Source organism: Hemibagrus wyckioides, linkage group LG09 (genome assembly GCF_019097595.1).
Source record: "Hemibagrus wyckioides isolate EC202008001 linkage group LG09, SWU_Hwy_1.0, whole genome shotgun sequence".
NCBI lineage: Eukaryota > Metazoa > Chordata > Actinopteri > Siluriformes > Bagridae > Hemibagrus > Hemibagrus wyckioides.
Window position 1 is genome coordinate 29,295,657 of NC_080718.1, and position 18,522 is coordinate 29,314,178.

General features: G+C 43.3%; 1 protein-coding gene across 1 annotated transcript in view; it reads left to right on the forward strand.

Annotated features, from left to right (window-relative positions):
• ptena (phosphatase and tensin homolog A) overlaps positions 1-18,294 on the forward strand; it is a 28,645-nt gene extending 10,351 nt beyond the window's left edge. Inside the window, exons 4-9 of the mRNA XM_058399155.1 lie at positions 1,575-1,618; positions 2,796-3,034; positions 3,167-3,308; positions 3,589-3,755; positions 3,856-4,140; positions 16,068-18,294. Coding sequence (XP_058255138.1) covers positions 1,575-1,618; positions 2,796-3,034; positions 3,167-3,308; positions 3,589-3,755; positions 3,856-4,140; positions 16,068-16,253 — 1,063 coding nt within the window. The 3' untranslated portion in view covers positions 16,254-18,294. The remainder of the gene's footprint in view (positions 1-1,574; positions 1,619-2,795; positions 3,035-3,166; positions 3,309-3,588; positions 3,756-3,855; positions 4,141-16,067) is intronic.
• The last annotated feature ends 228 nt before the right edge of the window (positions 18,295-18,522 follow it).

An 18,522-nucleotide genomic window follows, 5' to 3' on the forward strand; every position in this document is an offset into this window, starting at 1 on the left:
GTTTTAGACCACAATAATTCATTAGTATGGTGTAGGGCCTCCTTTTGCGGCCAATACAGCATCAGTTCATCTTGGGAATGACAGATACAAGTCCTGCACAGTGGCCAGAGGGATTTTGAGCCATTCTTCTTGCAGAATAGTGGCCAGGTCACTATGTGATACTGGTGGAGGAAAACGTTTCCTGACTCGCTCCTCCAAAACACCCCAAAGTGGCTCAATAATATTTAGATCTGGTGACTGTGCAGGCCATGGGAGATGTTCAACTTCACTTTCATGTTCATCAAACCACTCTGTCACCAGTCTTGCTGTGTGTATTGGTGCATTATCATCCTGATACATGGCACCGCCTTCAAGATACAATGTTTGAACCACTGGGTGCACAGGGTCCTCCAGAATGGTTCGGTAGTCCTTGGCAGTGACGCGCCCATCTAGCACAAGTATTGGACCTAGGGAATGCCATGATATTGCAGCCCAAACCATCACTGATCCACCCCCATGCTTCACTCTGTGCATGCAGCAGTCTGGGTGGTACGCTTCTTTGGGGCTTCTCCACACCGTAACTCTCCCGGATGTGGGAAAGACAGTGAAGGTGGACTCATCAGAGAACAATACATGTTTCACATTGACATTTGGCATTGGCACGAGTGACCAAAGGTTTGGCTATAGCAGCCCGGCCATGTACATTGACCCTGTGGAGCTCCCGACGGACAGTTTTGGTGGAAACAGGAGAGTTCAGGTGCACATTTAATTCTGCAGTGAGTTGGGCAGCTGTGGTTTTATGTTTTTTGGATACAATCCGGGTTAGCACCCGGACATCCCTTTCAGACAGCTTCCTCTTGCGTCCACAGTTACTCCTGTTGGATGTGGTGTGTCCTTCTTGGTGGTATGCTGACATTACCCTGGATACCGTGGCTCTTGATACATCACAAAGACTTGCTGTCTTAGTCACAGATGTGCCAGCGAGACGTGCACCAACAATTTGTCTCCCATAATGTTGTGTGCATTCCAATATTTTAAGCAAAACTGTGCTATTACTCTGCTAATTAAACCTTCACACTCTGCTCTTACTGGTGGAATGTGCAATCAATGAAGATTGGCCACCAGGCTGGTCAAATTTAGCCATGAAACCTCCAACACTAAATTGGCCAGTGTTTCAGTTTCATTGTCCAACCCCTGTATACACACACACACATGCACACACCTGTGTATATATACACACCTACACACACAACTGTATATACACACCTATACACACATCTGAACATCTACACACACACCTGTGCATATGCACATCTATATATATATATACACACACACACACACACCTGTACTTATACACACCTATACACACACACACCTGTACATACTCACACCTATACACACACACATCTGTACTTATACACACCTGTACATATACACATCTGCACACTCTCACACCTGCATACGTTTGTACACATGAGCATGCACCTGTCTGTATTCAGAGATCTGTACACACACACACACACACACACATATACACACACTTATACCACCGTGTTTAAATATTTAAAAAAAAATTTTGTTTAAATTTCCAGATGTGCAGAACGACACTATGATACGGGCAAATTCAACTGTCAGGGTGAGTACGAGGAAAAACCACGCCCTCACTGACCCTGGGCTTTTCTACACTTTAATTTTATTATTATTATTAAGAGATTTATTATCAGTATTTTTATTTTTATTATTGTAAAATTATTATTATATTTATTATTAATAGATTTAAGATGTTAAAGCCGGATTGTCCGTCAGCTGGATGCTTCAGAGCTTCCGTCCGTATCGTATCGTTTCTAAATCTCACTCGATTCAGGTTTGATGAGTCGGTTTGAAGCGTAGAGGAAGTGAAGGAGGGGAAGTGGATGAGGGCGCGTTTTAAAACTGGAAACAGAATGAGCTCGAGCGCAGGATCGTTCATCTCGAAACCGAAAGAGGAGAGAGGGGGTGGGGGGAGGGCATCTGATGGCTACAGAATCAGAAGTGAGAGGAAACGGAGAGGGGAAGTGGATGAGGGTGCGTTACGCTAACGTTAAAAAACCCCCAAAACAAACCGGTGTCTCATCAAGTGTCGTTTAATAAAATAAGGAGCTTATTTATTTCTGAATATTTAGCAGCAGAATCCTGAAACCTGAAGCTTCTGCACTTCATTTCATTCAGTTTGGATTTTTTTGGGGGGGAAACGAAGAGAGGAAGTTGCTAAAAGTCACGGCGACTGCGTGCTGCGCTTCAGATTCTTCTGAACCATTTCTTTTTCCATCGCTTATGACTCTAAACAAACAACAGGAAATAATCAATAACCATAATAAACACAGGCAGGAGAAACTTGGGGTTTAGTTTAGCGGCTTTTTCTGGTGGTCAGGGTGACACGACGGTATCACTGTATCCCGATATCCACAGACGGTGAAATTTTCTAGATTGAAATTTAAATATTTAAAATTTATATCTGCTAAGTGACAGTGATAAAATCTGAAAGCGGTGAGATTAGACTACTGCAGTGATTAGATGCGATTAGACTTCATTTAGATGTGATTAGATGTGGATTGGATGTGATTTAGATGTGATTAGATGTGTGATGCAGTATGGTGTCCCACAGGGCTTCGGTTTAGGCCCACAGTTGTTCTCTCGTTATAACCAGAACCCTTTTTTTGTAAACGAAGTGAAACCAATTTTCCGTCACTCTTACTGGAGACTTTGATTTCTGACCACAGTTCAATCCCACATGACCTTGTTTTTGTTTGTGTTTGTTTGTTTGTCCCGGTCAGTGGCTCAGTACCCATTTGAAGACCACAACCCCCCTCAGCTGGAGCTCATCAAGCCATTCTGTGAGGATTTGGACCAGTGGCTGTCCGAGGACGAAAACCACGTTGCCGCCATCCACTGCAAGGCAGGAAAAGGCCGCACAGGGGTGATGATCTGCGCCTACCTGTTGCATCGTGGGAAATTCATGGAGGCGCAGGAAGCTCTGGATTTCTATGGAGAAGTCAGGACCAGGGACAAGAAGGTATTTCGCTTATTTATTTATTTATTTATTTATTTATTTATTTATTTATTTTTTACTGATTGGTCTAACAAAGTGCTGGAGGTCAAAGCACCGACGCTCAGCATACTGACCGCTGTGTCGTGTTTGTGTCAGGGTGTGACCATCCCGAGTCAGCGGCGGTACGTGCACTATTACAGCTTCCTGCTGAAGAACCATCTGGACTACAAACCCGTGGCTCTGCTCTTCCACAAGATGGTGTTCGAGACACTGCCCATGTTCAGCAGCGGTACCTGCAGTAAGTCCCAGCATGCTCCAGTCCTACTTCAGCCAATCACAGCACTTCCTGTTATGCTGAGTAACGCTGCAGTAAAATTTGTGATGTCATGAAACAGCCTTCAGCCAATCACAGGTGGATGTGCGCAGTATACTTTACCATGTGGTCAACTTCAGCTACTTGGTTGATGGACAGATGGGGTTGCCCTGGTGACGTTCTAGTTTGACTGTACATACAGGAAGGAAGTGACATCATGTTTAAGCAATGCTCTCTCTCTGTCTCCCCCCCCTCTCTCTCTCAGACCCTCAGTTTGTGGTATACCAGCTGAAGGTGAAGATCCACACGTCGAACCCGACTCACACGAGGCGAGAAGACAAACACATTCACTTCGAGTTTCCTCAGCCACTTCCTGTGTGTGGAGACATCAAAGTCGAGTTCTTTCACAAGCAGAACAAGATGATGAAGAAGGTCACTGACCTTTGACCTCTTGATCTCTGAATTCGCTCTGCATCAGGTGTATGTGGCATGTTTATAAAGTAAGCGTGTGTGTGTGTGTGTGTGTCTACAGGACAAGATGTTCCACTTCTGGGTAAACACGTTCTTCATCCCCGGGCCGGATGAGAGCGGAGAGCGAGTGGAGAACGGCTCAGCCATGAACGACAGCGACAGCCACTCGTCTAATCAGAGCCAGAGCTCTCCCTCCGAGCGGGAACGAGGGATGAGCGGAGGGGAGAGAGAGAGAGACAGGGAGCGAGAAGGAGAAAGAGAATACTTGATTCTAGTGCTGACGAAGAACGACCTGGACAAAGCCAATAAAGACAAGGCCAACAGATATTTCTCTCCTAACTTTAAGGTGTGGAACAGTCAGAGATACTACAGTGATCTATACACACACACACACTGATCTATACACACACACACACACTGATCTATACACACACACACACACTGATCTATATACACACACACACACACTGATCTATATACACACACACACACACTGATCTATATACACACACACACACACTGATCTATACACACACACACACACTGATCTATACACACACACACACACTGATCTATACACACACACACACACACTGATCTATACACACACACACACACTGATCTATACACACACACACACACTGATCTATACACACACACACACACTGATCTATACACACACACACACTGATCTATACACACACACACACTGATCTATACACACACACACACTGATCTATACACACACACACACACTGATCTATATACACACACACACACACACACTGATCTATATACACACACACACACACACTGATCTATATACACACACACACACACTGATCTATACACACACACACACACTGATCTATATACACACACACACACACACTGATCTATACACACACACACACACTGATCTATACACACACACACACACTGATCTATACACACACACACACACTGATCTATATACACACACACACACACTGATCTATACACACACACACACACTGATCTATACACACACACACACACTGATCTATATACACACACACACACACTGATCTATACACACACACACACTGATCTATACACACACACACACACTGATCTATATACACACACACACACTGATCTATACACACACACACACACTGATCTATATACACACACACTGATCTATACACACACACACACACTGATCTATATACACACACACACACACACTGATCTATACACACACACACACACTGATCTATATACACACACACACACTGATCTATACACACACACACACTGATCTATATACACACACACACACACACTGATCTATACACACACACACACTGATCTATATACACACACACACACACACACTGATCTATACACACACACACACACACTGATCTATACACACACACACACACTGATCTATACACACACACACACACACACTGATCTATACACACACACACACACACACACACACTGATCTATACACACACACACACACTGATCTATATACACACACACACACACTGATCTATACACACACACACACACACTGATCTATACACACACACACACACACACTGATCTATACACACACACACACACACACTGATCTATACACACACACACTGATCTATATACACACACACACACACTGATCTATATACACACACACACACACTGATCTATACACACACACACACACTGATCTATATACACACACACACACACTGATCTATACACACACACACACACTGATCTATACACACACACACACACTGATCTATACACACACACACACACTGATCTATACACACACACACACACACTGATCTATACACACACACACACACACTGATCTATACACACACACACACACTGATCTATACACACACACACACACTGATCTATACACACACACACACTGATCTATACACACACACACACACTGATCTATACACACACACACACACTGATCTATACACACACACACACTGATCTATACACACACACACACTGATCTATACACACACACACACACTGATCTATACACACACACACACACTGATCTATACACACACACACACTGATCTATACACACACACTGATCTATACACACACACACACACACTGATCTATACACACACACACACACTGATCTATACACACACACACACACTGATCTATACACACACACACACTGATCTATACACACACACACACTGATCTATACACACACACACACTGATCTATACACACACACACACTGATCTATACACACACACACACTGATCTATACACACACACACACTGATCTATACACACACACACACTGATCTATATACACACACACACACTGATCTATACACACACACACACACACTGATCTATACACACACACACACACACTGATCTATACACACACACACACTGATCTATACACACACACACACACACTGATCTATACACACACACACACTGATCTATACACACACACACACTGATCTATATACACACACACACACTGATCTATACACACACACACACACACTGATCTATACACACACACACACACACTGATCTATACACACACACACACACACTGATCTATACACACACACACACACACACTGATCTATACACACACACACACACACACTGATCTATACACACACACACACACACACTGATCTATACACACACACACACTGATCTATACACACACACACACTGATCTATACACACACACACACACACTGATCTATACACACACACACACACACTGATCTATACACACACACACACACACTGATCTATACACACACACACACACTGATCTATACACACACACACACACACTGATCTATACACACACACACACACTGATCTATACACACACACACACACTGATCTATACACACACGCACACTGATCTGTACACACACACACTGATCTGTACACACACACACTGATCTGTACATACACACACACACACACACTGATCTATATACACACACACATACACACACACACACTCTGATCTATATACACACACACACTGATCTATACACACACTGATCTATACACACACACACACTGATCTATACACACACACACACTGATCTATACACACACACTGATCTATACACACACACACACTGATCTATACACACACACACACTGATCTATATACACACACACACACTGATCTATACACACACACACTGATCTATACACACACACACACTGATCTATACACACACACACACTGATCTATACACACACACACACTGATCTATACACACACACACACTGATCTATACACACACACACACTGATCTATACACACACACACACTGATCTATACACACACACACACTGATCTATACACACACACACACTGATCTATACACACACACACACTGATCTATACACACACACACACTGATCTATACACACACACACACACTGATCTATACACACACACACACACTGATCTATACACACACACACACACTGATCTATACACACACACACACTGATCTATACACACACACACACTGATCTATACACACACACACACTGATCTATACACACACACACTGATCTATACACACACACACTGATCTATACACACACACACACACTGATCTATACACACACACACACTGATCTATACACACACACACACACTGATCTATACACACACACACACTGATCTATACACACACACACACACTGATCTATACACACACACACACACACTGATCTATACACACACACTGATCTATACACACACACTGATCTATACACACACACACACACACACACTGATCTATACACACACACACACACACTGATCTATACACACACACACTGATCTATACACACACACACACACACTGATCTATACACACACACTGATCTATACACATACACACTGATCTATACATACACACACACACACACACACTGATCTATACACACACACACACTGATCTATACACACACACACACACACACTGATCTATACACACACACACACACACTGATCTATACACACACACACACACACACACACTGATCTATACACACACACACACACACACACACTGATCTATACACACACACACACACACACTGATCTATACACACACACACACACTGATCTATACACACACACACACACACACACTGATCTATACACACACACACACACACACACTGATCTATACACACACACACACACACACACTGATCTATACACACACACACACACACACACACTGATCTATACACACACACACACACACACACTCATCTACACACACACACACACACTGATCTATACACACACACACACACACACACTGATCTATACACACACACACACACACACACACTGATCTATACACACACACACACACACACACACACTGATCTATACACACACACACACACACACACTGATCTATACACACACACACACACACACACTGATCTATACACACACACACACACACAAACTGATCTATACACACACACACACACTGATCTATACACACACACACTGATCTATACACACACACACACACACACACACACTGATCTATACACACACACACACACACACTGATCTATACACACACACACTGATCTGTACACACACACACACACACACACTGATCTATACACACACACTGATCTGTACACACACATACACACACACACACACACTGATCTGTACACACACACACACACACACACACTGATCTATACACACACACACACACACTGATCTATACACACACACACACTGATCTATATACACACACACACACACTGATCTATACACACACACACACACACACACTGATCTATACACACACACACACACTGATCTATACACACACACACACTGATCTATACACACACACACACACACACTGATCTATACACACACACACACTGATCTATACACACACTGATCTATACACACACACACACACTGATCTATACACACACACACACACACACACACACTCTGATCTATACACACACACACACTGATCTATACACACACACACACACACACACACTGATCTATACACACACACACACTGATCTATACACACACACACTGATCTATACACACACTGATCTATACACACACACACACTGATCTATACACACACACACACTGATCTATACACACACACACTGATCTATACACACACACACACTGATCTATACACACACACACACACACACACACTGATCTATACACACACACACACACACTGATCTATACACACACACACACACACTGATCTATACACACACACACACACACACTGATCTATACACACACACACACTGATCTATACACACACACACACACACTGATCTATACACACACACACACTGATCTATACACACACACACACTGATCTACACACACACACACTGATCTATACACACACACACACACTGATCTATACACACACACACACTGATCTATACACACACACTGATCTATACACACACACACACTGATCTATACACACACACACACACACACTGATCTATACACACACACACTGATCTATACACACACACACACACACTGATCTATACACACACACACACTGATCTATACACACACACACACACACACTGATCTATACACACACACACACACTGATCTATACACACACACACACTGATCTATACACACACACACACACTGATCTATACACACACACACACACACTGATCTATACACACACACACACACTGATCTATACACACACACACACTGATCTATACACACACACACACTGATCTATACACACACACACACACACTGATCTATACACACACACACTGATCTATACACACACACACTGATCTATACACACACACACTGATCTATACACACACACACACACACTGATCTATACACACACACACTGATCTATACACACACACACACTGATCTATACACACACACACTCTGATCTATACACACACGCACACTGATCTATACACACACACACTGATCTGTACACACACACTGATCTGTACACACACACACACACACACACTGATCTATACACACACACTGATCTGTACACACACACACACACTGATCTATATACACACACACTGATCTGTACACACACACATACACACACACACACACACTGATCTATACACACACTGATCTATACACACACACACACTGATCTATACACACACTGATCTATACACACACACACACTGATCTATACACACACACACACACACACTGATCTATACACACACACACACTGATCTATACACACTCTGATCTATACACACACTGATCTATACACACACACTGATCTATACAAAAACACACTGATCTATACACACACACACACTGATCTATACACACACACTCTGATCTATACACACACTGATCTATACACACACACACACTCTGATCTATACACACACACACTCTGATCTATACACACACACACACTGATCTATACACACACACACACTCTGATCTATACACACACGCACACTGATCTGTACACACACACACTGATCTGTACACACACACACACACACACTGATCTATACACACACACTGATCTGTACACACACATACACACACACACACACACTGATCTATATACACACACACTGATCTGTACACACACACATACACACACACACTGATCTATACACACACACACACTGATCTATACACACACTGATCTATACACACACACACACACACTGATCTATACACACACACACACACACACACTGATCTATACACACACACACTGATCTATACACACACACACACTGATCTATACACACACACTGATCTATACACACACACACTCTGATCTATACACACACTGATCTATACACACACACTGATCTATACAAAAACACACTGATCTATACACACACACACACACTGATCTATACACACACACACACACACACACACTGATCTATACACACACACACACACACACACACTGATCTATACACACACACACACACACACACACTGATCTATATACACACACACACACACACACACTGATCTATACACACACACACACTGATCTATACACACACACACTCTGATCTATACACACACTGATCTATACACACACACACACTCTGATCTATACACACACACACTGATCTATACACACACACACACTCTGATCTATACACACACACACTGATCTATACACACACACACACTGATCTATACACACACACTGATCTATACACACACACACACACACTGATCTATACACACACACACTCTGATCTATACACACACACACTGATCTATACACACACACACTGATCTATACACACACACACACTGATCTATACACACACACACACTGATCTATACACACACACACACACACTGATCTATACACACACACACACTGATCTATACACACACACACACACACACTGATCTATACACACACACACTGATCTATACACACACACACACTGATCTATACACACACACACACTCTGATCTATACACACACACACACTGATCTATACACACACGCACACTCTGATCTATACACACACTCACACTGATCTATACACACACTCACACTGATCTATACACACACTCACACTGATCTATACACACACACACACACACTGATCTATACACACACACACACACACTCTGATCTATACACACACACACTCTGATCTATACACACACACACACTCTGATCTATACACACACACACACACACACACTGATCTATACACACTGATCGATACACACACACACACACACTGATCTATACACACACACATTGATCTATACACACACGCTCACACTGATCTATACACACACTCACACTGATCTATACACACACACACACACACTGATCTATACACACACACACACACTGATCTATACACACACACACACACTCTGATCTATACACACACACACACACTCTGATCTATACACACACACACACTCTGATCTATACACACACACACACTCTGATCTATACACACACACTGATCTATACACACTGATCGATACACACACACACACACACTGATCTATACACACACACACACACTGATCTATACACACACACATTGATCTAAACACACACACACACACTGATCTATACACACACACACTCGGCTCTATAGACCCAAACACACACTCGGATCTATACACACACACACACACACTCGGATCTATACACACACACACACACACTGATCTATACACACACACACACACACACACACACTGATCTATACACACACACACTGATCTATACACACACACACTGATCTATACACACACACACTGATCTATACACACACACATTGATCTACACACACACACATTGATCTATACACACACACACTGATCTATACACACACACACACACACACACTGATCTATACACACACACTCGGATCTATAGACCCAAACACACACTCGGATCTATACACACACACACACACACACACACACACACACACACACACAGTCTGATCTATATACACACACTCGGATCTATACACACACACACACACACACACTCGGATCCATACACACACACACACACTTGGATCTACACACACACACACACTCGGATCTATACACACATACACACACTCGGATCTATACACACACGCACACACTCGGATCTATATACACACACACTCGGATCTATACACACACACACTGATCTATACACACACACACAACACTGATCTATACACACACTGATCTACACACACACTGATCTATACACACACACACAACACTGATCTATACACACACACACTCGGATCTATATACACACACTCGGATCTATACACACACACACACACACACTGATCTATACACACACTGATCTATACACACACTGATCTATACACACACACACTCGGATCTATACACACCCACACACTCGGATCTATACACACACACACACACACACTCGGATCTATACACACACACACACACACTGATCTATACACACACTGATCTATACACACACACACACACACTCGGATCTATACACACACACACACACACTCGGATCCATACACACACACACACACTTGGATCTACACACACACACACACTCGGATCTATACACACATACACACACTCGGATCTATACACACACACACACACTCGGATCTATACACACACACACTCGGATCTATACACACACACACTGATCTACACACACACTGATCTATACACACACTGATCTACACACACACTGATCTATACACACACACACACAACACTGATCTATACACACACACACTCGGATCTATATACACACACTCGGATCTATACACACACACACTCGGATCTATACACACACACACACACACACTGATCTATACACACACTGATCTATACACACACTGATCTATACACACACACACTCGGATCTATACACACCCACACACTCGGATCTATACACACACACACACACACACTCGGATCTATACACACACACACACACACACTGATCTATACACACACTGATCTATACACACACACACACACACTCGGATCTATACACACACACACACACACTCGGATCTATACACACACACACACTGATCTATACACACACACACACACACACTGATCTATACAAAAACACACACACTGATCTATACACACACACAGTCTGATCTATATACACACACTCGGATCTATACACACACACACACACACTCGGATCTATACACAAACACACACACTCGGATCTATACACAAACACACACACTCGGATCTATACACACACACACACACACTCGGATCTATACACAAACACACACACACAGTCTGATCTATATACACACACTCGGATCTATACACACGCACATTGATCTATACACACACACATTGATCTATACACACTGATCTATACACACACACACACACTGATCTATACACACACACACACACTGATCTATACACACACACACACACACTCGGATCTATACACAAACACACACACACAGTCTGATCTATATACACACACTCGGATCTATACACACGCACATTGATCTATACACACTGATCTATACACACACACACACACTGATCTATACACACACACACACACTGATCTATACACACACACACATTGATCTATACACACTGATCTATACACACACACTCGGCTCTATAGACCCAAACACACACTCGGATCTATACACACACTGATCTATACAAAAACTCAGACACACTCTGATCTACACATGCACACACACACACACACTGATCTATACACACACACTCGGATCTATACACACACACACACACACACACAGTCTGATCTATATACACACACTCGGATCTATATACACACACACACACACACACACACTCGGATCTATACACACACACACACTCGGATCTATACACACACACACACACACACACACACACTCGGATCTATACACACACACACACAGTCTGATCTATATACACACACTCGGATCTATACACACACACACACACTGATCTACACACACACTGATCTACACACACACTGATCTATACACACCCACACACTCGGTTCTATACACACCCACACACACACACACACACACTCGGATCTATACACACACTCGGATCTATACACACACACACACACACACTCGGATCTATACACACACACACACACACACACACACACACACGGATCTATACACACACACACACACACACACACTCGGATCTACACACACACACACACACTCGGATCTACACACACACACACACACTCGGATCTATACACACACACACACACACACACTCGGATCTATACACACACACACACACACACACACTCGGATCTATACACACACACACACACACACTCGGATCTATACACACACACTCGGATCTATACACACACACACACACACACACTCGGATCTATACACACACACACACACACACACTCGGATCTATACACACACACACACACACACTCGGATCTATACACACACACACACACACTCGGATCTATACACACACACACACACACACACTCGGATCTATACACACACACACACACACACTCGGATCTATACACACACACACACACACTCGGATCTATACACACACACACACACTCGGATCTATACACACACACACACACACTCGGATCTATACACACACACACACACACACACTCGGATCTATACACACACACACACACACACTCGGATCTATACACACACACACACACACTCGGATCTATACACACACACACACACACTCGGATCTATACACACACACACACACACACACACTCGGATCTATACACACACACACACACACACTCGGATCTATACACACACACACACTCGGATCTATACACACACACAGTCTGATCTATATACACACACACACTCGGATCTATACACACACACACACTCGGATCTATACACACACACACACACACACTCGGATCTATACACACACACACACTCGGATCTATACACACACACACACACACACTCGGATCTATACACACACACACACTCGGATCTATACACACACACACACTCGGATCTATACACACACACACACACACTCGGATCTATACACACACACACACACACTCGGATCTATACACACACACACACACTCGGATCTATACACACACACACACACACTCGGATCTATACACACACACACACACACTCGGATCTATACACACACACACACACACTCGGATCTATACACACACACACACTCGGATCTATACACACACACACACACACTCGGATCTATACACACACACACACACACTCGGATCTATACACACACACACACACTCGGATCTATACACACACACACACACACTCGGATCTATACACACACACACACACACTCGGATCTATACACACACACACACACACTCGGATCTATACACACACACACACACACTCGGATCTATACACACACACACACACTCGGATCTATACACACACACACACACACTCGGATCTATACACACACACACACACTCGGATCTATACACACACACACACACTCGGATCTATACACACACACACACACACTCGGATCTATACACACACACACACACTCGGATCTATATACACACACACACACACACATTTCTCACATCTCTCTCTCTCTCTCTCTCTCTCTCTCAGGTGAAGCTGTTTTTCACTAAGACAGTGGACGAGACGTCGAACTCGGAGGCCAGCACTTCAGCGTCCGTCACTCCGGACGTTAGCGACAATGAGCCGGATCATTACCGTTATTCGGACACGACCGACTCGGACCCCGAGAACGAACCGTTCGACGAGGAACAGCACACACAGATCACGAAAGTCTGAACGCTTCACACTCTGACACACACACACACACACACACACACACACACTTTCAGCTACCTATAATAGACATGGACATAAACAACCAACCAACACCAGACGAAAAAAAAAAAGGAGAAAACTTGAAAAACGTACTGAAGAGAAAAGGCCCCGCCCACATCGCCCTCACTAACCCCACCCATCACTTCTGCTCTCCTGACCAACCTCCGCTTTTATTATTGTTAATTATTATTATATGAATATTGACGTCATTGGCTGAGGCGAGTGGGCGGGTCCTGTAGCTACTCTGTATATGTATATATATATCTATATATAAATATAAATATAAATCTATATATATTAAAAAAAAAAATCCAGTTTTGTGTCGGACGATTAAAAACTCGGCAATCAGGCGAGGAGAGGAGGAGCGGGACGGACGAAGGCGATACCACACTCGTTTATTCCCCTCCATCGTTCTTCTTTTCTTCCCTTCTCTTCCACCAGGCCAGTGCTGCAGTCGCAGGTCACTCCCTCCACCTCCTCCTCTCCCTCGCTCCCTTGTGAAGCACCACCCACCCACTCCTCCACTCGCTCTCCTCCCCAGGCGTGTGCTGACGGTCAGGCTTGAGATGACTTGATTTGTGAATGGTGGGCGTGGCTGAGATGTCATATTTGGAGTTTTAGCCCACCCCACCCCCACCCGGAGAAATCTGAACCATTTAATTTGTTAAGTATATTGTGTAACGCTGCAATTAAACACGGCACAGTTGTTTTCGTGACTCAAGTCAGTCTTTCTGTCGATCGCTAACACAGTTAGGGGTGGAGCATCAGCCTCACAGACTCCTTTTCTGATTGGATGGCGTGCAAGTCTCCTAAAACGCTCATCTGGAAGGTTAAAGCTGCAATCCGTTCATCAGGAGTCGGAAGAGTTCTGCTTCATCCCGCTTTCGAACATAGCTCTGAAGTTGTGACAACGTTGCTAGGCAACTGGGAAAATATATATTGGGTGTGTCTGCTAGATGTTGAATAGCTAGCTAAGTATTTTAAACTGACAGCGTGAAGGAAAAAGCATCCTTAGGAACCTTGTGGAGTAAGAGCATCAATGTTTACCTCCAAGGTTTCAGAAAATATCTTCAACTCCAATTAGCATCAGCTGCTAACACGCTATGCTACAATATGTACCTCTGAAGGTGCAAGTTGTTTAAACCAAATCAACTCAAAGTCGCGTAACGTAACAGTTAGGGGCGGGGCTAAATGAAGAGAAGACAAATCATTGGTCCTGCTGCGCTTTTGATGAGTGAAAGTGACAGTTGGCTGACTGTTAATTTTTGAATTTTAAACCACGTCACCATGTGAACCTAAATCACTGAAACTCCGCCCCCATGTTGAGACAGAGTCCTTTTTGAATGACAATTTATTTTTTATTTTAAACATCACCGTGGGATGAAACTCCGCCCCCTTTAACTAAACTGTCCGGTTCAGACCGAGTTCCTTCTGAGTGACAGTTTTTTGTTTTTTTTTTTATTTAAACTCAAACTTCCAGCTATTGTCACCACGGATTAAGCTCCACCTCCTTTCTGGAACAGTTGCTGAAACGATGGTGTCGGTTTTTAGTGTTCTGTCATTCTTTTTACACGATCTATTTATTTTAAATATAATAAAGCAGGTCCTGAGGCTCGCCGTGTCAGCACACGCCCCTTTCCCTTACCGTGAATGCTTCTTCTTGTGCCGTGTCGCAAGCCCTTCCAACTTGACCTTCGCCCCACCCCCCTTTGCGCTGTGAACTATGAATTCTGGGAAGCATAGTTCCTTTCCCTTTCCTGGCTGTGTATAATGTTAAACTTTGCAGAAAGAAGAGAACCATGTAATTGTCCATTTTGTTTTGTTTTTTTATCCTAAGATAATAAATCTATATAAATCTATCTATATACAATACACAGAAGCGCAGGGAACCAGTGTTTGCAATAATGTTAACACTCAACATTTAAAGGACAAACTGGTGTGCATGTTATATTGGAGTTAGTGTACATGTTTAATAAATGCTATACAATGTGTTTTTATTAAACGCCCGTGTGTGCGTGATGTGTGTGATGCGTGTGTGTGTGTGATGCGTGTGTGATGCGTGTGTGTGTGTGATGCGTGTGTGTGTGATGTGTGTGTGATGCGTGTGTGATGTGTGTGTGTGATGCGTGTGTGTGTGTGTGCGTGATGCGTGTGTGTGTGTGTGTGTGTGTGTGTGTGTGTGATGCGTGTGTGTGTGTGCGTGATGCGTGTGTGTGTGTGTGTGATGCGT